We start from the raw sequence: 27,418 nt of genomic DNA, 5'->3' as shown, positions 1-27,418 counted from the left end.
GTGGTTATGTTCTACCTTTTGTTGTTTTAGGACTAGGTCAATTAAATCTATATTCCGTTATATTATGTGGACCTAAGTCTATGTTGTGTTTGCCTGATTTTCTTTCGGAATATTTACGAACACTCAATTTTGTGATTACATACACGATGCATGTATTCAAGTTAAATTGTGGATAGGGGTTAGTATGAATCATGTTTGAGAACTAGCAAACTATGAAATAGGACATCTTTGTTCGGTAATTGCAACTTGGAAAATGAAGGTTTTTCATTGTTTACACTTAAAAAATCTTCAAAAATTTATGTTATTTCCCATAAACTTCACTAATATTAACAAAATATAACAAAACTAATGAATGCTCAGCGGCACTTTTTACAATCTACCTCATATTAAAGCATTGATTACATGCACGGTGCATCTATTCGAGTTAAATTGTGGCCATGATTAAAAAATTATTTTGAGAAAAAATTGTTAGATGATTGCAACCTGAAAATGAACACTTTTTTTGCTAACTTCATTCTTGAGAAGACAAAATATCTCCATTTCATTTAGCTTTTGATTACTTACTATTTAATACCCTCTTTCTTTAACAACTTCATCTTTTACAAACCTAAATTTCAGTTCATGGAGACCTCTTTCTTACTTCCTTTTTCACTCATGCTTTTATTCACATTAAACATCTTCTTCATCCACTCCTCATCTGCAACACTAACAGATTTCACCACTGATCGAGATGCGCTTCTTGCTTTCAAAAATGCCATCACTGTCGACACAAATGCCGTCTTGAGCAACAGCTGGCTCACCAACACATCAATCTGTGACTGGAACGGCGTCTCGTGTGGTATCAAACACCACAGGGTCACAGCTCTCAATCTCTCCAACTTCGCCCTCCACGGAAAGCTCACTCCACATCTGGGAAACCTGACGTTTCTCCAGTCCTTGGACGTCAGCTCCAACAACTTCACAGGCGTCTTACCTATTGAGCTGTCTAAACTACGGCGTTTGAAGCAAGTATATGCGGCATTTAACAACTTCAGGGGAGAAATACCGAGAGGTATCCTTGCAAACATGTCTTTACTGGAAGAAATTGTTCTCGGGTTTAACAAGCTATCAGGCGTGCTCCCAAGTGATATATGCAATAACACTCCGAAACTGAAGAGATTATTTCTCGATGCGAATCAAATATATGGAAATATTCCAAGGAGTATATGTAAGTGTAGTGAGATGCAGGAGCTGGGCTTGTCCATGAATATGTTCAGTGGAAACATACCAACCGAAGTTGGAAATCTTACTATGCTTACAGTTTTATCTCTATATGATAACCATCTCCAAGGTAACTATATTAATATGTGTATAATTAATTCAATGGAGCTTTCACATTGATTTCACTATTCTAGTTAACCTCATTTTCCCATATCTTGACAGGAAATATTCCGTCTTCTATCTTCAACCTTTCGCGGTTGGAATCCTTATTGCTCGGTCAAAATAAATTATCTGGACATGTACCAACAAATTTGGACAAGTTACGCAACCTTCTAGTGTTGTATCTTAGCAGCAACAATTTAACTGGTGCGATGACAACTTATATCTAATACTCTTTAGCGCTGGATAAATTCTCTATTACTCTATGTATGAGTAAAGGTCAATTTTGGTACTAAATATATGACTTAAATAGGAAGTTGGTCCAAATGAAAATGTGGCCGAAGTGGTCTTTTTTTTTTTACGGTTGGGTCAAAAAACTTACGGTCAACGCTAATTGCACAGTACCATGACCGTTAGTATTTTTACAGAACCGTCAAAAAAGGATCATGACAAGTATTTCATTTGTTATGGACCTGTTTTTCGAAAAGTGGATATTTAGAACAAAATTCAATTTTGGTCATATGTTTAGAATCATGATTGACCTTTACTCTTGATTTAACAATTCTAGTTGACCTCATTTTTCATATTTTGATAGGGAGTATTTTGTCTTCTATCTTCAACGTTTCCTCGTTGGAATCCATATACCTCAATGACAATTCTATATCTGGAAGTATACCCACAAATTTGGACAATTTACTCAACCTCCAAGTGTTGAATCTTAGCAGCAACCACTTAACAGGTGCGAGAACAAATATACTCTAATACTCTTTTGGCGCCAAATAAATGCTCTGTTTTAAAATTTAAATTAATGATTTTCATACAATTGTGTTTTATTACTTATAAATCAAATCGTGCTTTGATTTTTTAAATTTCATAAATTAATGTCAGCAACAAATTTTATTATATTTGAACAAAATAAATGTATAAAAAAAAGTTAAACAACGCTAAAGGTGCATCAAACAAAGATGATGCTCATATTCCATAGGTGTATATCATAACATTCTCTACATATAGCCTTCTTGCATTATAATACTGTTCATTGCATCTTTCAATGTATACAATACAGAATGTCAATCGACCATATTTATGTACTCCCACTGTCCAAATTTAATTACCACTAATTTCATTTTTTGTCTGTCTCGAATTAATTTGTACCCTTACTTTTTACTATATTTAGTAATGGACTCTCAATTCCACTAACTCATCTCACTCACATTTTATTAAAAATTAATACTCCCTCCGTCCCATAAAAAATGACACAGTAATGGCACAAAATTATGGAACGGAGGGAGTATATAAAAATAATACACACATTTTACAAACCTTTTCCAACCACTTTCAGCTACAATTCTCATAGAACGAGTTAAGTTGAACAATGCCAATTAACAGGGGAATAAATTGTACTACCACATTTTTAACCTGCATTATGTACTGGTATTACTCTGGTAATCTAAGACAACTAGCAATCCTTAACCTGAGTGAAACAAAAAACCATAGTCAAAAACCACTTCAATTGCAAAATACAAACTAAAATTGGGAGTCTTCACATTAATTTAACAATGTCAATTAACCTAATTTGTTATATTTTGACAGGAAATATTCCGTTTTCTATCTTCAACATTTCCTCGTTGGAATACATAAACCTCGATGGCAATAAACTATGTGGAAGCATACCCACAAATTTGGTCAATTTACTCAATCTCCGATGGTTGTATCTTAGCAACAACAGCTTAACAGGTATGATGTACAAACTATATCTTGCACTCATTTGTCCCCATAATAAATGCTCTGGTTTTATATTAATATTGTACTAAAGTTCAATCACTGCAATAAAAAAAAAAAAAAAAAAAAAAAATCATTGTGTTTCTAAATATACCACCAACGCTTTAAAAAGTGACCTTAATGTTTGATGTCCCGGCCAACGAAAATTAGATGACGCAAATGGAAGCGTCCTTAAAAACAAAAGATTAAGTTAATTTGTCCTTAACATAGAAAAGCTTTTTTTGCGTCATAAATTGTTGTTATTTTTAAAAAAATTCCAACGCTATATAGTACTCCCTCCGTCCCACATTTGTAGTAACATTTAGTTATGACACGAGTTTTAATGAATTGGTGGAATGTGTAATTAATGAAGTGAGAAGTGGAGTGTGTAATAAATGTAATAAGTTGATGGAGTTAGATGATGGAGTGTGTGATAAATGAAGTGAGATGATGAAGTGTGTAATAAATGAAGTGAGTTGGTTGAAGGTGTCCCTCTTTGACTTTTTGGTTTTTTATTTTTGTTTTGATTTATTTTAATATAGATAATGACATTTGAGTGTAATTTTAGTGAATAATGGGGTAAAATTTTATGTGCAAATATGGTAAATTCTAAATGTTACTCCAAATGTGGGACGAACTTTTATGGCAAAATGTTACTACAAATCTGGGACGGAGGGAGTAATTATTTCTCAACTTTTGTGTCCTTTTTTTACTGAATATTGTTCATCAAACCTTTTGATCATACGAATTAAGTTTGAATGCTTCTATAATCTTTTGTCCATATTTCATGCTTAATTTTGTAAAAAAGATGACGATATGAGTGAGTTAAATCATTTTAATTATAAAAGTTAAGAATTACTTAAATTTAAAATACACATATTAAGAGGAAAAATATAAAATGATATTCTGCTCATTTTAATTTTTAATTTAACTGCAATTAAATTGCTAATTTCGGTGAAAATGTTGTAGACTGTTAATTTTTTGGCAGATAAATTAAATATGGACCCAAAAATATTGTTTGAGACTAGAAGTTATTGTAGTAATTAATGTGGAAAACTAAATTTTTTTAAGCGAAGGTAGAGGAACTATTTTGGACATTATTTTCAGACAACTCTTATAATTTTCATAATCTGATACTTCGATTTCAAAATAAACTTATCACTTTCTCGCACCCAATGTGAATTTGTGTAATTTAATTCTAAATGTCACAGTTAGTGTGATTCTAGTAAATTTCTAAATCAGTTTGAAACATAAATTTGTATTTGACTCTATATCTCTTTAGTAACTTTATCAATTAAATTATTTAGGTCACATACCAAGACAAATCGGAAACCTCTCTTCACTACTAGGTCTGGATCTTGGTTTAAATCTGTTGGCGGGTATGTCTATAAACTTGTACATTGCTGGTTTTTGACTTCACACACTCATCACTACAAAATTTCTAGTAATTTTTTCAAGCATATTATGTATAGGTGTAATTAATTGCAAACACTGCTATGCTTACTATTATGACATATTGATAGGTGCCATACCGAAGGAGATTGGAAATCTTACATCCTTGATTTATTTGTATCTTTATGGTAATCACTTGACAGGTATGATTTTATCAATACTTTGATTTTGAGAATATTAAATTTAATACGCTGAATTAATCTCTTTCCACCTTCTAATCCAAATTTGTCTAATTTAATCCTAAAATATCTGTTGCAATCACATAAACTTTAAATCATTTTAAATCAATAAAAAACATTTGTATATCTCATCAATACTATTCCCTCCGTCTCATTAAATAAGCAACATTTGGGAATCAACACGAGTTTTTATGTATTGATATTTTGTGACTTAATGTAGAGTAAGAGAGATGAAAAAATAGAGATGGAGATATTTCCATTTTAGGAAACGTTTCATTTTTAATGGGACAATTTAAAAAGGAAAATATTTTATTTTTAATGGGAAATAGGGAAAAAGTCCTTAACCTTAGGCAAACCAATTCAATTGCAACACACCAACTGAAATTGGGAAATTTGAGTATGCATACAATTTTATGATAACGATCTCCAAGCTAATTAATCTATGTATCCACTAATTCAAGGTCGCTTTGAATTAACCTTATTCGTCATATTTTCTGACAGGAAATATTCCGTCTTCTATCTTCAACGTTGCCTCATTGGAATTCATACAGCTCTTTCGCAATAATCTATCTGGAAGCATACCAACAGATTTGGACAATTTACAAAACCTCCAAATACTGAATCTTGCCATGAATAACTTAACAGGTTAGTGGAACAAATTATACTCCCTCCGTCACTCTATAGTAGAAGTATTTCTTTTTGGCACAAGATTTAAGAAAAATTGTTTTAAATGAGTTAAGTAAAAGAAGAATAAAGTAGAAAGGAAAAAGGTAAAGAGATGAAGAGAGAGTAAAGTACTTTTTACCAAAAGAGGAAATGACTCAACTGCAATAGAATATAACGGAGCGAGTACTATATAGTAACTCTTCTGTCCCCAGATACGTGCTTTATTATTTTCTTGTTATCAAATGATTTTAAACTTTCAATTTTATTGCCAGGATATACTTATTACAGACCGAAGGACAACTATATATACCCTTATAACTGTTCAAACTGATCAAGTTATTTCAACATATGGATGTGATTAATTTCACACCCATATACTGTCGTACCTTAACGAAAACATCTCGACCTAAATAATTTTATCACAATTTCGATTTCAAAATTACTAAGGTTAATAAGCTGTGTTGCTGAACTAATCACTGTCCACAACCCAACTCAAATATGTCCTCAACTGAGTGTAGTTTTAGTACATCATGCTTTCATAAAAAATAGTTTCAGATTTCCAATTTCATCCGTCCACCAAAGTTAGTCTCATATTATCACTACTGTCCATCAATAAGACAATTTTTGTAGATGGAGGGAGTATATTCTAAATCAGTTTTAAACACTTTTATGTAGCTCTCTTGTTTCACCAATTGTACATAAAACTCCGTGTCATCCGAAAAATTTCAGACGAAAGGAGTACATAAAAGTATGACTCGCATTTTACTAACATTTTTCTCCTAATTTTCGGGGTGCGTTATATTGCCAACTTTCTTAAGTCTGCTAACGCATCAATGTAGTGTATTAAAAATGTGAACACGAGCACATTAAAATGTCAATTCAAATTTATGTTAACTTTTTAAATATCAACGTCAACACAGTGTATTAAAATATCAACTAAGTTTTGACATTTCAATGTCATCGTGTTGACGTTTTTATACACTGCGTTAATGAGTTAACAAAGTTAGCAACTTAAGAAAGTTAGCAACGAATCATACACTCTAATTTTATTAACCAAGTCAAACAATTTCTTAAACCCTCCATCAATAAAATATGGAATAATTAATGGGATTGGAGGGAGTATGTTTTATGGCTTGAACTTTGACCAATGTTGCAAAATGGATGAACGTGAAATGTACAAAAACAACCCTTTAATTTATAACTTTATGTAATTATCGCCCGCCGAAAAAACTTGGTAATCTAACAGACCTTGAGTTGTATTCCCTTCGTCCACGAATAGGATATCTATTTTTTATATTAGTCTATCCGCGAATAAGAGTTTCAGTTCATCATTTTTATAAATGGTAATAGAGTCTCATGTTCTACTAACTTATTTCACTCAAGTTTTATTTAAAAAATTATTATATATATACAAGTGAGACATATATTTCACTAACTTTTTTCCACTACTTCTTAACATTTCATAAAACTCGTTCTGCTAATAAATGAGATTCCTAACGGCGGACGAAGGGAGTAATTTGCATGCTTCAACTATTTGTTATCCTTTTCATCCCTTCTTCAATAGTACTATTGAACTTGTGAAATTTGAAGTTACTTTCTTTTAAATCTTATTGTTTGATGCTCTCACTTGTCAATCGCCAACAAGTTTATTTATATCACAAAAGAGAATGAGAGCATCAAACAATGAGAAATTAACTCATCTGTCAATCGCGTTGGGAGGGAGTATATAATTTTTCAAATTTAAATTGAAGTATGCATTAATTACATTTATAATTGCGAAATAGTAAAAAAATTATACACAAATCACTAATATATGATCACAATCAGTGGCGGAGCCAGAGATTTCATAGTGGGGGGTCCAAAATTAAACTTCAAAAAAAAATTACATAATTAAATTATAAGGTTCAAAATGTAAAATTTAAATGCAATCACATCATAACATTTGTCTTCTATTCTTCATCTTCTGAAATCGCTGCATAATAGTTTCATTAGTAACTTTAACAAACACATCCTTTTCGATGTAAGGAACTAAGCAATCATTCAATAGTTGGTCTCCCATGCTATTACGTAGAGAAGTCTTGATGATCTTCATTGCTGAAAAGGCTCTTTCTACTGATGCAGTGGCAACTGGTAAAATCAATGACAGCTTAACTAATAAATAAACCATTGGAAAAACTTCATGTTTCCTTGTAGAAACCATCTTTTGAGCAAGACCACTGATTCCTGATATTTGTGAAAACTTTTCATCTATGCGCACATCGAAAATAAAGTTCTCAAGTTGATTTTCAAGCTCAGACAAAGCAACTTCAGAAAATTCAGAAGGATAATACCGTGCAAGACGAAGCAGCTTCTCCAAATCAAATGCAGAAAATGAATCCCTAGGATCAAAACATGACATGCATAAAACTAAGTCTGTGTTGACTTCATTAAAACGTTGATTCAACTCCTGAGCTTGCAAGTCAATAACAGAACAAAAGAGCTCAACTCGATAATAGTGGAGATTCTTCATTTTCTCAGCTCTACGTCTTCCTTTTTTTCGAGCTACAAACTCATCTTCCATGTCAAGCACATCCAGATCATATTTGCTACAAAACCTAGAAACATCAGCAAGCAATATATCCCAATCTTTTTCCCTCATTATTTGCAGACGTGATTTTGCTACCTTGACAAGATTCATCGCATTAACAATGTCTTGATCTTTCTTTTGTAGCACTTGAGAGAGTTCATGTGTAATTCCCAAGATTTGCTTCATCAGATGTAACACAAAGACAAACTCAAAACTATTTATAATTTCTAACACATCATCAGCTTCAGCCCTTATTGAATCGTCATGACCATCCTCCCCAACATACTCAAGAACATCAACAATAGAAGAATATAAATGTATCAAGCTGACAAGAGTACCGTAATGTGAACTCCAACGAGTATCTCCAGGTCGCTTCAATGACATTTCTTGATTTAGTCCTCTTCCCGTGCTTATTTCATCACTTGCAATCTCTTTAATAATATTCTCTCTCTGTTTCTCCCGAAGTATATCTCCGCGCTTACAAGAATCTCCAACAGTATTACACAAACGAGAGAGAGAATTATAAAAAGACCCGACAATTTTATGTTTTTTAGCAACAGCAACAATTGTGAGCTGAAGCTGATGAGCGAAGCAATGTACATAATAAGCACTAGAATTTCTCTTGAGTATCAAACTCTTCAATCCATTGAATTCTCCTCTCATATTGCTTGCGCCATCATATCCTTGACCTCTCAAACTAGATATACTTAAATCATAAGTAGATAACAAATAATCAAGTGCTTTCTCAAGTGAGGTTGCAGCTGTATCACTAACATGAACAACACCAAGAAAACGTTCTATAACACATCCATACTTGTCCACATATCGTACTACAACACCCATTTGCTCTTTGACAGATACATCTCGACACTCATCGACTAATATAGAGAAAAATTCATTTCCCATATCATGTACAATAGCTTTTGTTGTCTCAACAGCAAATGCATTTATAATATCTCTCTGAATATCTGGTGATGTAAGTTTGAGATTTTCCGGAGCATTTTTTAGCACAACACTAGCTATCTCTTCATTGCAAGAAGAAATAACTTTCAAGAACTCAAGAAAATTACCTTGATTTAATGATTCTTCTGACTCATCATGACCGCGGAAAGGCAATCCTTGCATTATAAGATAACGAAGAGAAATAATCGTTGCATTTAATCGCAGGCGGTAATCAAGCTTAGACTGTGTTGACTGTTTTGCAAAAGAGACCTTAATGTGTTGGGCTTGATTCATCAAATCCTCACATGCTAATCTACACCTGTTATGAGCACTTTTATGGTTTCCAACATGATCTCTTAATCTTTCTTTCTTGCGTCAGACCGTAAATCCCCCTGATACAAAAGCGTCTTGTCCATTTCCGTGGAGTCTTGAAAAAAGATAGCAATATAAACAAAAAGCTGCTTCCTTCGTAACACTATATTCCAACCAATCCTTAAATTCATCAAACCAATGTGAGACAAATTTACGTTTTCGATTTCCATCTACTGTAGGACGAAAATCATGATTACGTGGTTGACACGGACCTTTAAGTAAGTAAGCTCTGCGAACTTGTTCTATTAAATTTGGTGGATAACTCATTATATCAGGTCGTTCTCCTGGATCACTTGGGAGATTCTCTAAATCAACCTTATTTTTATTTTCATTGGATGATTCTTGAGGTTGAAGAAGTGAAGGTTCAACTGATGAAGAATCAACGGAAGAAAGTTTCTTGAAATAACGATCCATATATCTACAAAAATAGTCAACAATAATTAGTAAAAGGATATAAATCATTACACAAAAATATAAACAATTACACAAAACATAATAAAGTTCATCTTATACTTTACAACTAAAAGAATAAAGAGTAACCAAAATATCACATCTAAAAAGTTGTCATTACAAACAATAATTTAGAAATAACATTGGGACTCACACTCACAAATCAAATAGTATAAACCTATTAACACATACACATCAAATAAAGAATTGGGGTTAAAAAATTCCAACAACAGAACAACCATAGCATTGAATTACATACCTATCTTCTTTCTCCTCCTTTGAATTATTATTGCAACCAAACAAAAATACAACTATGTAGAAAAATCAATTAAATTATATTTGAGTTTTGAAATATACCTAATTCTAAATAACCAATTTCAGAATTGGAACGGCTGAAGGATATAAATTTTTTGAAACCTATCACTAATATTATATATATATATATATAAATTAAGAGGAAAGTAAACCTATCACTAATATTTATATATATAAATTAAGAGGAACGAAGATTCTGAAACCTATATCTAATTTTTTGAAACCTATCACTAATATTATATATATATAAATTAAGAGGAAGGTAAACCTATATATAATATTTATATATATAAAATTAAGAGGAACGAAGATTCTGAAACCTATATCTAATATTATATATAATATAAATTATAATTATAGTGAAATTACTAAAATACCCCTAGGTTTTTTAAGAATTGGTGGGGGGACCATGGGCCCCCTGGCCCCACCCTCCCTCCGTCCCTGATCACAATATTATGCATGTTCCATGTACACCCATATATTTTAATTAAATGCATAAATAAATCTATTTTTCTCAAATAAATAAATTTTTGATTGTACAAAATTTGGCCACCTAGATTCACTGATATCATTATCACTATCACTGTTAATTACACATGCGTGCCTATGATATGACAAATTGATAGGTGTCATACCGAAGGAGATTGGACATCTGACACTTTAAATATAAAAAATATAAATAATATACTTTTCGCCCATAATAATATGAACAAGGGTACGAAAAGGCAAGTAATATGAAATTGATAAAGTAAGAGCGAAAGGCAAGTAATATGAAATTGATAAAGTAAGAGCGAAGAGAAAAATGATGGTAAAATAGTGTTAGTAAATAGTGGGACCTACATTATTTAATTGATATAACTAATGCACATATTTTTGTGGGAGTGGCGAAAACAAAAAATGTACATATTTTTATGGGACGGAGGGAATATTAACTACACAACATTTTATTACGTGGAACTCAAATCATCGAACATTATTTTTACCATATTTTATCCTTTTCCCTCCTACCATATCAGATGAGCATTAAAACATATACTCCCTCTGTTCCATAAAAATATGAGCAACTTTCATTTTTGTTCGTTTGATAAAAATGTGTGCATTCTATTTTTGGAAAGTTATATCAATATAATAGTGTAAGTCTCACTATCCACTAACACTACTTTAACTACTATTTTCCTCCTATCTCTTATTTTACCATATCATTTTCGTCATCTTTTTTACTTTATCAATTTTATCTTAATCTCCATATCATATGCATTATCTATATTTTTATGAAATAAAGGAAGTACTATTTATAACTTTTTCTATTTTTTAAACAGACATAATATATTTAATCACCACTCCAATTTAAGTTGTCTGATTTAATTTTAAAATGCCTATAATAATTCCTTTGTCTATCACTATTAACTGCACACCTGACAAATTTATAGGTGTCATACCGAAGGAGATTGGACATCTTACATCATTAACTCATCTGTTTTTAAGTTCTAATAGATTGACAGGTATGACTTTATCACTACTTTGATTTCAGAAGAAATAAATGTCTATACGTTAACTGCTTTCCACAATTCTATTCAAATCGTTTAATTTAATTCTAAAATATCTATCCCAATATTATCCTAATTCAATATTATCTCAAATGACTTTTTTCTAAAATATCTATCACAATATTATCCTAATTCAATATTATCTCAAATTGATTTTTTTTTTCCATACAATTTTAGCAATTTAATACTCTTCGTCCCCTAAAAATAAAAATTTCTTTTATTTTTTTTTATCTCTCAAAAATTAAAAACTTTTCTTTTTGAGACCCATTTTTCACTAACACATTTTTCTTTCTATCTCTCTTACTTTACCAATTTTGCATTAAAATTCGTGTCGTTTCAAATATTTTTATTTTTAAGGGACATAGGGAGTAAAATTTTGTACTACTCTCTCCGTCTGTGAAATGTTGTTCAGTTTTTTTCGTTTTGATCTGTAAATAGTTGTCCATTTTGCTTTTTTTTTTTCCTATTTTTTTTGGTAAATGATCTCCACTTTCAACTAAATCTTTACTATCATAATCTATTATAAAACCTAATATATAAATATGAGACCCCTCATTACACTAATATTTTCAACTCACTTTTCTTTACATTTTATAAAATACGTGCCAAATCAAATTTGGACAGTATTACATGGACGGAGGGAGTAAGTAACTTTGACATGTCTAATATTAGGAGTTGATCTTACTTTTCAATAAGTTTGCGGGGTATATTTATAAACTCTGTATATTGTGAGCATTGTGCCTCCGTCTCATTAAAAATGACTTAATTTCACCAAAAATATCTATTACTACTAAATATACTATTATACTAAAAATAAAAACACTTTTATTCTATTTTATTCTCTTTATTTAAAGAACAAAATAAAGTTGTCTCATCCAAAAAAGGAGTCATCTTCTTTAGGATGAATGAAGTATTAAATATTCATAATATCGTTACTACAATTTGGATTCAAATATCTATTACTCCTTTGCATCGCAAGTCACTTAAGTATTTAGTTTTCTACATTTCACCAAATCTAATTCTACATCCCAAAAGTTTATATTATTAAGAACATCCCCAACTCTGCTCTTAGAAGTTTATGTACTTTCTCCGTCCCAAATAAGTTGAGTCAAAACTTTTGGACATGGAGATTATGAAATTATATTGAAAAGTAGGAGAGCGGAATAAACTAGGAAATATAAAGAGAGAGTGAAGTATGTAATGGAATTAAGTAAGACTGATTGAATATTTTATTGTTTATCAAAAAAGAAAATGACTTAACATAGTTGGACATTCAAAAAAGGAATACGTCTCAACTAAGGAGAGACTATCTAAGAGCATCTCCAGTCGTGCTGTTAGGTAAGAGCACAGTTGTGGGCGGTCCCACTTTATTTTACTCCTTCCGTCCCACTCAAGTTGCCCACCTTTCCTTTTAGCTTGTCCCAGTCAAGATGTCCACTTTCTATACTTAGAAATTAATCCTTGTCTCCTCACATCATTAAAATATTCAACTATCTTTTTCTCTATACGTTTCTCCCCTTAACAACTCCTCATAAAATCCTTTTCCACTCAAGAATATGGACATCTTGAGTAGGATGGATGGAGTATTTTTTATTTCATGCTCTTAATTAAGGCACAACACCCCAACCGTACTCTTCCTCAAAAGCATGCTCTTCACTATTTATGGATCTCACTATTCTATTATTCAATTTAATAATTACAATTACTAACATTTTCTTAAGAATAAAGCTTCACTAAAAAACCCAAAATGCCATTACAAATTCCTACAATATTAAAAATTACATAATTAAAATCCTAAAAATTAAAATTACATATTTCGGGTACGGATAGATAAAAACCACTCCTCTGGAAGCAGCGGCAGGCGGCGTATACCCAATTGCACTTCGAGTGCTTCAGTCATCCGGTCATGCGCAGCTTCTTGTTGTGGATTCATCTGCGACATGTCGGCGTGGAAACCTGTCTGCAAATACCCGAATAGTGTGTTCACGTTGGAAGGGTTGGTTAGGGTGGAGGTATGGGGCCGGTTGGGCTTGGCTCTGTGGGCGACGACAACTAGCCTTTGTCACCTTCATCCCTTGTGGACGGCGTTGGAACTATCCAAGTGAGCTTCAGTGAACTAGCTTGCCACCTCATCTTCGCCAACATCGAATTGCGACCTCGACCATTTTAAGGAGGAGCCCGTCGAGGATTGGGTTCCTCCCGAACACTTAGGTATATGACGAAGAAGCTTCCATGTTGTGATATGCTTGAATGGTTTGTGCATCATCGTTTGGTAAGCCAACATGGCCCCCGTCATGATGTCGGCTTCACTTGTGCCGTTGTTGCCCGTCCTTATTCCCTCGAGATAAAATAATATAAACTTTTGGATATCTTTGCTTGCGCTTCTAAATGTATTGCGCAACATACTTGAGTTGGCTCTCTAGTTCCAGCCGGCCGGTTGGAGTTGTAGGTGATTATGAAGCACTCCCGAAACTTCCTCCCGTTTTGATTGGTTCCGGTGACCGAATCATCCGACACCGAAATATAGGCCTGAAACAATTTTTGCATCTACGTCGGGGTATATGGAGTGCATTGCACGTCGGGGGGGTGTTGCCCTTCGGAAGTTGGAACAACGGTTGCGTTAAACCGTATTCGGGCGTCCCCCCAAATTGCCCCTTGCCCGCATTCGGTATGTCCACCGGGTAAGGTAGATAGCCACCCGAAATGCCCGAGTCTTGGGTTGGAAGAGTGTGGGGAGATTGTTGGTCAGACATGTTAGCAAATTTGAGATAGAAAATGAGATTGAGAGAAGAGTTGTGTGTGGTGCGATGTAGGGGTACAGAGTGCGGAAGCATGATAAATATTCAACCAAATATAACAAGAAATTAATAAAGATAGTAAAAATGACACCAATATTTTTAGGTGGAAAAACCCTCCGTAAATAGAGGTAAAAAACTACCGGGCGACAGAGCCAAAAATTCCACTAAATATTGACGGGAGTACAAAATATTTTCTCTGGACTAACAAAACAAGTAGCCCACAAATTCTCTACAAGGATGATAATCCCAAAATGAAAAGGAGAGAACAAGAGAAAATATAAGTGAAGGGAGAGCTGTGAATATGATGATTGTGAGTGGCGTATGGTGTGTTTTTCACAATGGGAGCTGATGCCTATTTATAGGCAAGTTTGAACACACAATTGAAGACTTAATTGTTAATTGTGTGAATGCATTAAATGATTTCAGCTCCAATAGTTGAAATATAAGATACCTAGGAGTAGAGGTAGGGGTAGCTTCATTGAGTCACTTGTTAACTTTGAATAAAGGAGAGCAACCCAACAAATCTCTACCTTGATCTCCTTTTGAGTGGAAAACTCTCTCGCCATGAACTCCTGATCATTTACGAATTATACCCGCTAAGTCCAGGCAATGATCGAACTTAGCGGCTGGAAGTGGTTTGATTAACATTGATATCTCATGCATCAACAATATCACGGATAAAGTGGTGCTTAATATCAATGTGCTTGGTCTTTGAGTGATGCTTGTTGTTCATGGTTAAGTGGACAGCACTCTGACTGTCGCAGAACACAACAAAAATGTTTTGTTGTAGACCAAGTTAGTAACCAAGCCTCGGAGCCAGATAGCCTATTTCACTCCTTCAGTGGCAGCAATATATTCTGCTTCAGTGGTGGATAAAGCTGCAACAGATTGAAGTGATGAATACCAATTGATAGCAGAGCCGCAGAGTGTAAAGATATAGGCTGAAAGTGACCTTCTCCGATCTAAATCACCACCATCGTCGGTGTCAACATAACCAACTATGCCTCCTGGATCAGACTTATGTCTATCAAATACCAAACCAATATCAGGAGAACCCTTCAAGTAACGAAGGATCCATTTCACAGCTTCCCAATGTTGTTTGTCATGATTGTGCATAAATCTGCTAGCAACGCTAACAACATGAGCCATATCAGGCCTAGTACAAACCATTGCGTACATAAGGCTTCCGACTGCGTTAGAATACGGGACATGTAACATGCGTCTTTGGTCATCTTCTGACTGTGGACACTGATCTAATGACAACTTGAAGTGGGCAGAAGTGGAGTATTAACAGCTTTGCAATCTCACATTCCAAATATGTCAAGCATCTTCATAACATACATTTCCTGTGATAGAAAAAGTTTTCCAGCTTGACCGATCTCTGTTAATCTCTATTCCAAGAATCTTCTTGTTAGGACCTAGATCTTTCATATCAAATTCATTGTTGAGCTGCACGTTTAATTTGTCAACAAGAGTTTTATCTCTTGCAGCAATTAATATATCGTCAACATACAATAATAAAGATATGAATAACTCATCAGGTGTCTTTTGAAAATAGACGCAGTTATCATAACTACTTCTTGAGTAGCCATGTCATCAAACCTCTTATACCATTATCTTGGTGATTGCTTCAAACCATAAAGAGATTTCTTCAAACGGGATGCATGGTTCTCCTTTCCAGGAACAACAAACCCCTCCGGCTGCTAGATATAAATCTCTTCTTCAAGATTACCATAAAGAAAAGCAGTTTTCACATCTAACTATTCCAGCTCCAAATCATACGAGGCAAGTAATACACGAATCAAAGAATGACGAACAACAAGAGAAAATACTTCGTTAAATTCAATACCTTCATGTTGATCAAAACCTCTTACAACAAATCTTGCTTTGTACCTTGCATTCTCAACACCGGGGATGCCTTCTTTTCTCTTAAAGATCCACTTGCAAATAATGACTCGTTTGCCTTCTGGCAACTTCACCAAATCTCATGTTTCATTTTTTAGAAGACTCTCAACTTCTTGCATAGCAGCAATCCACTTTGATGAGTTGTCACTAGAGATAGCTTCAAAATAATTCTTGGGTTCACCGTCTTCACCCATCTCTCGTGCAGCAGTCAATGCATAAGCAATGTTGACAGATTCTGCAGTCAGTCTTTGAGTCAGCTTTCTGGGTCTTTGTTGTGGAAGTCCTTGAGCCATAGACTATGGTTGTGGTAAACCTCGACGTTGAGGTGGATGTTGTTATGGACTCCTTTGGTCAGCAGTGACTTCATCTTCTTGAGTAGTGGAAGAATTAGGGACACTTGCTTCCTGAATGGGAGATTCAGTCTCAAATACCACCTTCTCTTTAACATGTATCAGTGGAGGGAACAACAATATCTTTCCCAGAAGATAGCATAGCATTTTCATCAAAGGTTACATTCCGACTATGAAATATTTTGTGAGACTCGGGGTTATACAAACGATAACCTTTAACCCCTAAGCCATAACCTATGAAAATGCATTTCTTAGCACGAGGTTCCAATTTTTCCTCTTTCACATGAGAATAAGCAGGACAACCAAATATTCTAAAATTAGAATAATTCACAGGGTTACATGACCAAACTTCTTCTGGAATTTTGCAGTCGAGTGATCGATTTGGTGAGCGGTTTATCAAGTAGCAGGCAGTTGAAGCTGCTTCCGCCCAAAATTCTTTCCCCGAAATAGAATGGGAGAGCATGCAATGAAATTTCTCCAAGATGGTTCTGTTCATCATTTCCGCAACTCCATATTTTTGTGGAGTTCCTGGAATGGTGAAATGCCTGGCAATGCATTCTTTCTTGCAGAAATTGTTGAACACATTAGGACAAAACTCGAGGCCATTGTCTGTCCTTAGCCTCTTGATTTTCTTGCCAGTCTAGTTCTCAATCAATAATTTCCACTCTTTAAAAGTGGAAAATGCTTCATTCTTTTGCTTGAGAAAATAGACCTAGGTTTACGTGAGAAATCATCAATAAACGTCAGCATATAGTGACATTTACCTTTGGAGAGAACTCTTGATGGACCCCAAAGATCTGAATGGATGTAATCCAAAGTACCTTTGGTCCTGTGAATGGCTTTTGGAAAACTAACCTTTTTCAGATTTCCAAAAATGCAATGTTCGCAAAATCTATCTTGTCGGTACAATGGTTACAAGATAGTCATTCTTTTTGAGAATTTGGATTCCCTTCTCACTCATGTGGCCCACCTCAAATGCCACAACCTGGTACTGTCTTTGTTGGATGAGACGACGGCTGCAGAAGCTGTAAGGGTTGAACCCTAACCCCTAAGCTGTAACAGTTGAACCCTGCAACAAATACAAACTACCAGATCGAATTGTCTTTAGTAACACAAGAGATCCTTTGGACACTTTTAGAACTCCACCTTCAGCTGAGTATCTACACCCTTGAGATTCAAGAGTGCCTAGGGAAATGAGATTCCGTTTCAAATTAGGGATATGTTGGACACCGGTCAAAGTTTTAACAACTCCATTGTGTGTCTTGATTTTAATTGTATTTTTGCCGACAACTTTGTATTGAAGCATCGTTGCCCATTGAGACAATACCAACATTAACAGATTCATAGGTGGTAATCCAGTCTCTATTAGGTGACGTGAAATGTATAACAGAACCCAGTCATTTTAAGACCTTAGATCAGTATCAGAAAGCAATAAAACAATCCCCATCAGATTCAGTTTCTGCAAAACTAGCTTCGGCGGAATTTTCAGGTTGCTTACCCTTATCTTCTCAGTTTTGCCTATTTTTCAATTTATAGCACTCAGAGATTTCGTGCCCCTTTTTCTTGCAATAACGACAATACTTAGAGTTTTTACCTCTAGATTTCGATTTGGATTTATTTTTACTGTTGGAACCTACTTCTTGGTTTCTCTCTCTAATTACTAGTCCCTCACCTGTACTTTCAGAATGAATTTGGGTATCAAAATTTTCTTTGGATAGTAGGTTAGATTTGACATCATCAAAGCTCAAGGTAATACAATTATCATAAAGCATAATTCTTTGAAATGTCTATATGAAGGTGGCAAAGAAACAATAAATAGTACGGCTTTATCCTCATCGTCAACTTTGACATCCAAATTTTCCGAATCAATCATCATGGAATTGAATTCATCAAGATGAGATTGAATGGGAGTTCCTTCCGACATACGAAGTGTGAAGAGTCGCTCCTTTACTCGGAGTTTATGTGCAAGACTTTTGGTCATGTATAAAAACTCGAGTTTACTCCATATGCATGTAGCACTTTTCTCATTAATGACTTCACGAAGCACCTCATGGGACAGACATAACTGGACTGTGGGCAACGCCTTTTCATCCATCTCCTCTCATTGCTCCTCCGTTGTAGTGACTGGCTTCATCATTTTGCCGGATAGTACCTTCTTAAGGTCATTCTGGGTAAGAACAGCCAGTATCTGGATTCGCCAGATAGCAAAACTAATTTTACCACCAAATTTCTCAATGTTGAATTTCGTCGACATATTTAAAAAAATATCCCGGTTGAACTATGGTGGCTCTGGTATCAATTTGTAGGGGTACATAGTGCGGAAGCGTGATTAATTCAACCAAATATAATGAGAAATAAAGAAAGAAAGAAAAATTGACACCATTATTTTTAGGTGGAAAAACCCTCCGTAAATAGAGTTAAAGACACCGGCGAGAGAGCCAAAAATTCCACTAAAATGTTGACGGGAGTACAAATTTTTTTCTCCAGACTAACAAAACAAGTAGCCCACAAATTCTCTACAAGAATGATAATCCCAAAATGAAAAGTAGAAAACAAGAGAAAATATAAGTGGAGGGAGAGCCGTGAATATGATGATTGTGAGTGGCGTATGGTGTGTTTTTCACAATGGGAGCTGATGCCTATTTCTCAGCCGCAATAATTGAAATATAAGACAAGTAGGAGAAGAGGTAGGGGTAGTTTCATTGAGTCACTTGTTAACTTTGATTAAAGGAGAGCAACCCAATATGTGATTTTTTTGGAATGAAATAAGATGTATTTATTAATGAAAAAAATGTGAATTTCGGAGTAAAAAAATTAAAAAATAAATTAAGTGTAGAAAATGGATATATTTTTTTGGGAAGTGGAATTTTTCGGAGTAATTTATTCAAAATTTTTAATTTTTGAAAAATAAAAATCATTTACCACGGCTAAAAACAACGCTCAACCCACGCCGCGCCAATGTCCATCGCAGAGAGCTCTCGCTAGCTTCGGTTGCAAGAGCTTGTCCGTGCCAACGACATGAGCTGCCATTGGAGATACTCTAAACTCTCCAACCACTACTTAGCATATGCCTGAGTTGGATTTTTATTACTCCCTCTGTCCTATAAAAATATGGACATTTGGGACGGTACAGAAATTAATGCATGGTTGGTAAAATAAAAAGTAATTATAGTACTATTAGTAGAGAATATAAGCCCACTTTATTAGAGAGAAGAAAGTTACCAAAAATAGGAGAGGATTTTTTTATGGCATATTCCAAAATGAAAAATGTCTTTATTTTTATGGGACGAAGGGAGTAGTTGTTATGAAATTTACTCTCTGTTCATGATTCACTGTTCTCTGTTTTATTACTCTTTCGAGAATTAAGACTCACACTTTGATCGGGCACGTGTTTTAAAAAATGTAAAGAAAAGTTGATTGAAAAAGTTAGTGGAACGTGTGACCCACTTTTTTATATTTGTTTTATAATAAAATGTGAGTAAAGTGAGTTAGTGGAATGTGGGACCTACTTTCCATTTATGGTAAAAAGGAAGTGTGACTCTTAATTGGGGACAGACCGAAATGGAAAAGTGTGACTCTAAATCGAGGACGGAGGGAGTAATATTTTGTAGGAAATATTCCGTCTTCTATCCTCAATGTTTCATCGTTGGATTGCATAATACCGTCACTACAATTTGGATTTAGATATCTATTACTCCTTGGTCCCGAATTTCTTGAAGTATTTAGTTTTCTACTATTCACCAAATCTAATTCTAACATTCCAAAAGTTTATGTATCTAAAACTCTTCCGACCACAACTTGGCGTATGCCGGAGTTGGAATTTTAATAGTTGTAATGAAATTTACTATCTATTCATGATTGATTGTTCTATGTTTTATTAGTCCTTCAAGAATTCATATTTTGATAGGAAATATTCCTTCTTCTATCTTCAACGCTTCCTCGTTGGAATCCATATACCTCGATGGCAATTCTATATCTGGAAGTATACCCACAAATTTGGACAGTTTACTCAACCTCCAAGAATTGTCACTCAGCCGCAACAACTTAACAGGTACGAGTAGCAACTTATGTCTAGTAGTACTCTTTTGGCCCGGAATAAATTCTCTAATTTTAAATTAATTTAATTTTTAGACAACTGTCTTATTAATTTTGTGACCAAAAACTTTCTTAATTTATTGCCAACATATACTCTTATAAAGTACGAAGGGGATATCTTATAGAGAAATTGGTCTCTAAAACCATGAACTTTGCCTAAAATTTGGTATTTCCCATGAACTTTGAAATTGGTATATAATATCACAAACTTTGCATTTTGTTTGGTATTTCCCACGGCATGTCTATTACTATATTTGACTAACTTACGAGGCTTTTTCATCATACTTCACACAATTAAATCAACGTGATTTTCAACGTAACTTTTTATCCTACATGTTATGAACTTAAAAAGTGGTTCAAAATATTATAAAACATATCACAGTTGTCTACATTAAATAAGATTTTGATGAAAATATCTTATTTGAGTGAGTTTGGGAAATACCAAACAAAATGCAAAGTTTGTGATATTATATACCAATTTCAAAATTTATGGGAAATACCAAATTTTAGGTAAAGTTCATGATTTTAGAGACCAATTTCCCTATCTTATAAATGTTCAAAGTTCAAATTGATCAAGCTGTATTAATAACTTTCCACAATCCATTTCAAAATTGTCTTCTTTAATCATAAAATGTTAGTCACAATTAATCTAATGCCCATAAACTTTAAATCAATCTTAAACTTAAATGTATATTCGGAATTTATATCTCTTCAATATTTTGGTAGTTAATTTTGAATCTTAAAGTTGACTTCTCTCGTACAATTTCAGTTATTAAATAAAATTTTGTAAGTAAAGTTGACCACTCTTCACTATTAGGCCAGTATCTTGCTAAATTTGTTCATTAATTGTTAAATATTTACATATTAATAACAACTACTTAGCGTGTTCCTGAATAATTGATCTTCAACTTTACAATTTACTCAAAATTCGATGTTCTCTGTTTTATTATAATCATGCAAGAAGTCATTCAAGTCCATTTAATATATGTTCAACTTAGGATCCATACCAAAGCAAGTTGGCAGCCTCACTTCGCTAATAGATCTACAATTGGGTTTCAATAAGTTTACAGGTATGTTTATATATGATGTTAAACTTTCCTAATTTATTGCCAAGATATACTCTTATAAAGTACGAAGGGGATATCTTATAAAAGTTCAAAGTTCAATTGATCAAGCTGTATTAATAACTTTCCACGATCCATTTCAAAGTTGTCTTCTTTAATCATAAAATGTTAGTCACAATTTATCTAATGCCCATAAACTTTAAATCAATCTTAAACATAATTTTATGTTCGGAATTTATCTATTCTATATTTTCAATTCGTAGTTAATTTTGAATCTTAAAGTTGACTTCTTTCGTACAATTTCAGTACTTAAATAAAGTTTTGTAAATGAAGTTAACCTCTCTTCACTATTAAGACTTGTTTTGAATAAAATGTTCATGCTTTTCAAGAACGGAGAGAGTAATGCATTGTTAATTTATAGTGCATTGCTAATATTACATTACACATTAATAACAAATACTTGGCATATTCCTGAATTTTGGATCATGACGCTGTAATGAGCTATACAATCTAATCAAAATTCTATGTTCTCTGTTTTACCATAATCACTTTTCATAGTAAAATTCGAATTTGAATTTGTCTTCTCTAATCTAATCTCTTACCAAATACTAATCTTGATCTTAACTTTGTATTGGCTTGTACATCAATTAAAAATGGTCACTCACCCCTTAAGGCAGAGAGTTATCCATATTTTTCTATAGGTGAGCTATGATCGTTACTACGTCGATATAGGACAAGATATTAAGAATTTTAACAACATCACTTCAATACTATCTTACTTAATCTTGAATATTGTATATTGACTAATTTTATAGACTAATTTTAGGATTGTTTTATATTTGGCTAGTAAATTTGTCAATTGATTATTTGGATCATCTGGAACCTCTACTCATTACTATCGTTGGATTTTGCTTTGAATAAGTTGGCTTATAAATTTATACGTTGTTCCAAAATGGTGCAACTCGGACAAAATACCAAAAAAAAGCTTTATATTATAACAGACTCACACTCACTCTCTCAAGCAAAATTGGATCTTGAAGAGTTATAATGGACTTTAAAATTTATTCAACATTCGATGTTCTCTGTTTTATAAATCCCACAATCTAATACATGTTTAACTCAGGTTCCATACCCGACCAAGTTGGTAACCTCACTTCGCTAAGAAGACTGGATTTGGCAATCAATAAGTTGGAAGGTATGTTTATATATGATTCAATATATGGTTTATTATTAAACTGTAGTTTATATGCCACAATTTTATCTCATGCTTGAAATATTTGTACGTAGGTTTGTGTTAAAATGACAACACCTCTTAAAGTGACACTGTGACACCACGTATCCAACAATATTATAAACGCTACACATCAACAGTATAAACGCTAGACAACAATCTATAGATTGTTATCTAGCGTATTGGATATTGTTGGCCAAGAAAAATTATTGTCTAGTGTATTGAATATTGCTGACCGAGAAAAATTTACCTTTTAGCATTTTTTATGATTGTTACATGACAGCTGATTATTCGTGTACGTGTACAAATGATTGGCTAGAAATGGTGGTATGGTGTTACTTTAAGAGGTGTTGTCATTTTAACGCACCTCTTTGTACATGTTCTCATAACAAATTCACAGGTATGATTTAAATACTAGTACTTCATTCGAGAATAACGACTAAAATTAATAGGCCGGCATTCACGTTCCATAATCGAATTCAAATTTGAATTTGTCTAATTTAATGTTGTAACCAAATTCCAAATAAATCTTAAACCTAACTTATATTATCTTCAATTACTATTGTTGGATTTTGGTTTGAATAAATTGGGTTATAAATTTGTATGTTGTCCAAAATGGTGTGTCACTTGGACAAGATACAAAGAACAAAGCTTTGATTTATCAAACTTTAATTACTATATTAATTTATTACTGTTAAGTCTTCCATATTCAGCTTGTCAAATTAAAAAAGACGCTCTATCTTGATTTATATAATAACAAACTCATGTTCACAGGCGAAATTCCAAACTCTATCACCAATGCTTCTCAGCTTATTGATATATACTTGAGCAGCAATTCATTCACTGGCCCCATCCCCGACTTCGGTAACCTAAGATATCTGCTATTCCTTGGTCTAAGTGACAATAATCTGACTGGTGCAGACTCTCCAAATCAAGAACTGGGATTTCTCTCTTCATTAGCAAACTGCCCAAACTTGATCGTCTTGGAAATTAGCAACAATCCAATGATGAATGGTATCCTTCCAGCTTCCATTGGGAACTTGTCTACTTCTCTTTCCAGCTTTAGAGCATCTAACTGCAGCATCAGAGGTATAATTCCTCCTGAAATTGGAAATTTGAGGCATTTGGAAGTTTTGGATTTATCCAAGAATCAACTCACAGGATTAATCCCAACTACATTTCCAATGGGCTGTACGCCTCTGCTGGAAAGAGTGCCCAGCCTACCCCAATTCGCAGGATTGCCACCCAGCCCACCCCGATTCTTACTCTATTGCCATGCTATGCAGGTTTTGGATTTATCCAAGAATCAACTCACAGGATTCATCCCAACTACATTTTCAAAGGGTTGTAGGCTTCAGTCACTCGACTTGAATGGTAATAAGTTGGCAGGATCGATACCCCAATCCCTTTCCAATTGTCGAAGTCTGCAGGTTCTTAATATTGGAAACAACTGGATACAAGACACCTTTCCAATTTGGACCGGAAATCTCTCTGATCTTCGCGTTTTGATATTGAGATCCAACAAGTTTAGTGGTACCATTTCTTCTCACACTTCCAAGACTGGTCTTCCATTCCCCAAGTTGCAAGTTTTGGATATATCCCATAATGCATTCATTGGCAATCTGCCCCAAGGATATTTCAGAAATTTCAAAGCGATGATGGATGTGCAAAACAATCATCGAGGAGAACAAGGGTTTCCATTCCAGTATCCATATTATGGATATTCATTTACATTAACAGTGAAAGGTTCAGATATAGAATACAAGAGAATGTTGACAACCTTCACAACAATTGACATGTCATCCAACAGATTCTCAGGCAGTATACCGAATTCCATAGGAGATTTAAATTCCTTGATATATTTGAATCTGTCTCACAATTGCCTCACAGGGGGTATACCTGCATCTCTTGGAAACATTACAGAACTCGAGTCGTTGGACCTGTCTTCAAACCGATTGGAAGGGGAAATTCCAACGGAGCTAACAAAGCTCACATTTCTTTCTGTGATGAACCTTTCCATGAATCATCTTTCAGGGATGATACCTCAATCGAGTGGCCAGTTTCCCACATTTGACAATACATCATATGTTGGGAATTCTGGACTATGTGGATTTCCATTGACACAAAAATGTGAAGAGCCTTTGCCTTCATCGATGTTGAAAGATGGTGATCAAGATTATGGTATTCTAGATGGATTCTGTTGGCAGGCTGTTGTTTCAGGGTATGGATGTGGATTCGTAATCGGTCTGATTGTGGGTTGTCTGATTCTTGGGTACGGAAGGCCTAAATGGTTGTTAGAATGGATTTACAGATTTTACAGGATAAAGATGAGAAGCCGTAGACGAAATGTGGCACCACAAAGAAGATGAAGATAAAAAGGTTGAGCCTTTGATGTTGAATAATGGCTATTGTTGTTTTCTACCATTTATTTTTGTCATGTTGAATTATCTAAGTTATGTTGTAAATTCAAGAATTATAGAATACTACTCCCTCCGTCCCAGATAATTTGGGACACTTTGACCCGGCACGGGTTTTAAGAAATCTAATGGAAAGTGAGTTGAAAAAGTTGGTGGGATGTGGATCCTACTTTTAAAGTATTAGTTTTATAATAAAATGTGAGTAGGAATGAGTTAATGGAATATGGGGTCCATTATCAAAAATGGTAAAAATGAAGTGGGACAAATTATGTGGGACGGTCCGAAATGGAATATTGGGTCGAATTATCTGGGACGGAGGGAGTATATGTGTGGATAATTTTGCTTCCTACACTCCATTGATTCTCCACAAATAAGATAATTTGGCCTCTATCAATCATAACTTAACTTATTAAAGTGCTAGGACTGTGTGCTCTCCACCATTTACTATAAAGAGGCAAATACCAGCTAAAATCACCAACTTAGGCCTCTTCTAGTTTTTACAGTATACTTCAAAAATAGTCGCAATATCATGAACTTTGACGGGTTGTGCAAATTTTCCATCTGACCCGACCCTACTCATTCCAACGACATTTAAATGCAGCGCTCTAGAACCTCAGATCCATCTAGAAGTCATGTGCAATCTCGCGCACAAGCCTCTAGAATGGAAACTGCAGATAAGGAAGCTCTCGACTTCTAGCGTTTTGCAGAGAATTCAAGAGCTTCTACCCCCACACCTCCATCTACTAGGGGCACAACCAACAAGTCTACAATTCAAAATCCCTAAAAACAGAAAACCAAATTTAAAAAAAAAAAAAAAAATTAGAGGGACAGAAGTGCAAGGCGTACTTAGAGAATTCAAAATGGAGAATGAGAATGGACTAACACCTTCACCCCTTTCACCATCAACATTATTGAACCACAACCACCTCAAACTTACCTTTGGACTAACACCTTCACCCCTTTTCTAACTCCGTTTTCAGGTCAACAGTCATCCATAACCATTCTCCCAACTCAACTACAGATTAATCAAAGTAATTAGAAACAGTTTCAAGAAAAAAAAAAAAAAAAGGTACCCAAATTGTTGTCGGTAGTCAAGTTCTGAGACAGATTTTTATTTACCTTCTCCAATCCACAATTTCAGTTCATTTTAAAAAAATCAACTGGACATATTCAAGCCTATAAAGCGTAAATCTGCACTTAAATCCTTCAAATATTTCTGTCGTTTTCCCATAAACTTCAAGATTTGATCTTTGTTTCACCATTGATACTTAGCCCATTATATTCTAACTCCAACTACACATAACACATATTCACAGCCAATTTAAGCAAAGTAGAACAAAACTCATAAATGCTTCCTCATTTTAAAATTCTTTACCTAAGGAAGGAGTTCTTCCAATTTAGCCCATAATTTCGTGTTTAAAAGGTGCTAGAGAATAAATAAATCGAATTATTACCTTGCTTTGTGCAGATTGGAGGTGGAAAACTTGGGTCTTCAACTTGAAATTTCCAACTGAAAATGTGAAGATGGAGATAGAAAATGTGTGGATAGTGTAACACTTTCTTTTAAGTAGCTTTTATAATTGTTTAGTTTCCCAATTAAATTAGTAATGGTTGGAAATTGTCCACAGTGGGAGGGCTCTGTCACGCCACGGCTCCTTGCCACATCATCAACTGCCGGTGCTGCCCCGTCGCGTCCGCGCACAATGGAGGGGAACCCGCCATACCTCCTGTTGCATTGTGATTCCCCTCCAAACGTCCACTGTTAATGCTCTTATTCAGCCTTGTTTATCTGCCATTATCTCCGTTCGCAATTTAAAGACTTGTTTGGCTGTATAAATTAAGGTTGAAAAAAATTAGAAGAATGTAATTTTTCATTTTCGAAATTGATTAAAATAATTGATAACTTTTCATCTATCATCGTAATGACTTGCCTAGCTAGTTTCGTATAC

General features: G+C 34.2%; 1 protein-coding gene, 1 long non-coding RNA gene and 1 pseudogene across 4 annotated transcripts; 1 reads left to right on the top strand and 2 right to left on the bottom strand.

The window, feature by feature from the left end:
* The first annotated feature begins 353 nt into the window (after positions 1 to 353).
* LOC125207296 (uncharacterized) lies at positions 354 to 25,593 on the top strand. Of its 3 annotated transcripts, XM_089061936.1 has the most exons (12): positions 357 to 1,330; positions 1,423 to 1,566; positions 1,955 to 2,098; positions 2,953 to 3,096; positions 4,428 to 4,499; positions 4,644 to 4,715; positions 5,253 to 5,396; positions 11,493 to 11,564; positions 20,570 to 20,713; positions 21,756 to 21,827; positions 22,945 to 23,016; positions 23,827 to 25,593. In XM_089061936.1, the coding sequence occupies exons 1-12, from the start codon at positions 622 to 624 to the stop codon at positions 25,419 to 25,421; spliced, it is 3,384 nt and encodes a 1,127-aa protein (XP_088918062.1). In that variant the 5' UTR covers positions 357 to 621; the 3' UTR covers positions 25,422 to 25,593. The 3 variants fall into 3 exon arrangements, with proteins under 3 accessions (XP_088918064.1, XP_088918063.1, XP_088918062.1); XM_089061938.1 differs by lacking the exon at positions 4,428 to 4,499 and having other exon boundaries at positions 354 to 1,330; XM_089061937.1 differs by lacking the exon at positions 11,493 to 11,564 and having other exon boundaries at positions 356 to 1,330.
* On the bottom strand, positions 7,351 to 9,714 carry LOC148923662 (uncharacterized; annotated as a pseudogene).
* Positions 23,773 to 27,349, bottom strand: LOC125208538 (uncharacterized). The gene is made up of 2 exons (XR_016133013.1): positions 26,924 to 27,349; positions 23,773 to 26,484 (listed from the first exon to the last, which is right to left on the bottom strand). It is a non-coding gene; the product is annotated as an uncharacterized LOC125208538 (long non-coding RNA).
* Positions 27,350 to 27,418: the final 69 nt, after the last annotated feature.

This window comes from Salvia hispanica, chromosome 6 (genome assembly GCF_029641045.1).
Source record: "Salvia hispanica isolate PSC_SH4W2 chromosome 6, Shi_PSC_v1, whole genome shotgun sequence".
Lineage (NCBI taxonomy): Eukaryota > Viridiplantae > Streptophyta > Magnoliopsida > Lamiales > Lamiaceae > Salvia > Salvia hispanica.
This window is presented reverse-complemented; position numbering and strand designations above follow the sequence as displayed.

What these genes read in the sequence shown, in the direction of transcription:
- LOC125207296 (XM_089061936.1), top strand. Translation starts at nt 622, where the DNA reads ATGGAGACCTCTTTCTTACTTCCTTTTTCACTCATGCTTTTATTCACA. An exon ending in TAGCAGCAACAATTTAACTG is followed by an intron (nt 1,567 to 1,954) that starts GTGCGATGACAA and finishes ATATTTTGATAG; the next exon opens with GGAGTATTTTGTCTTCTATC. An exon ending in TGCCATGAATAACTTAACAG is followed by an intron (nt 5,397 to 11,492) that starts GTTAGTGGAACA and finishes ACAAATTTATAG; the next exon opens with GTGTCATACCGAAGGAGATT.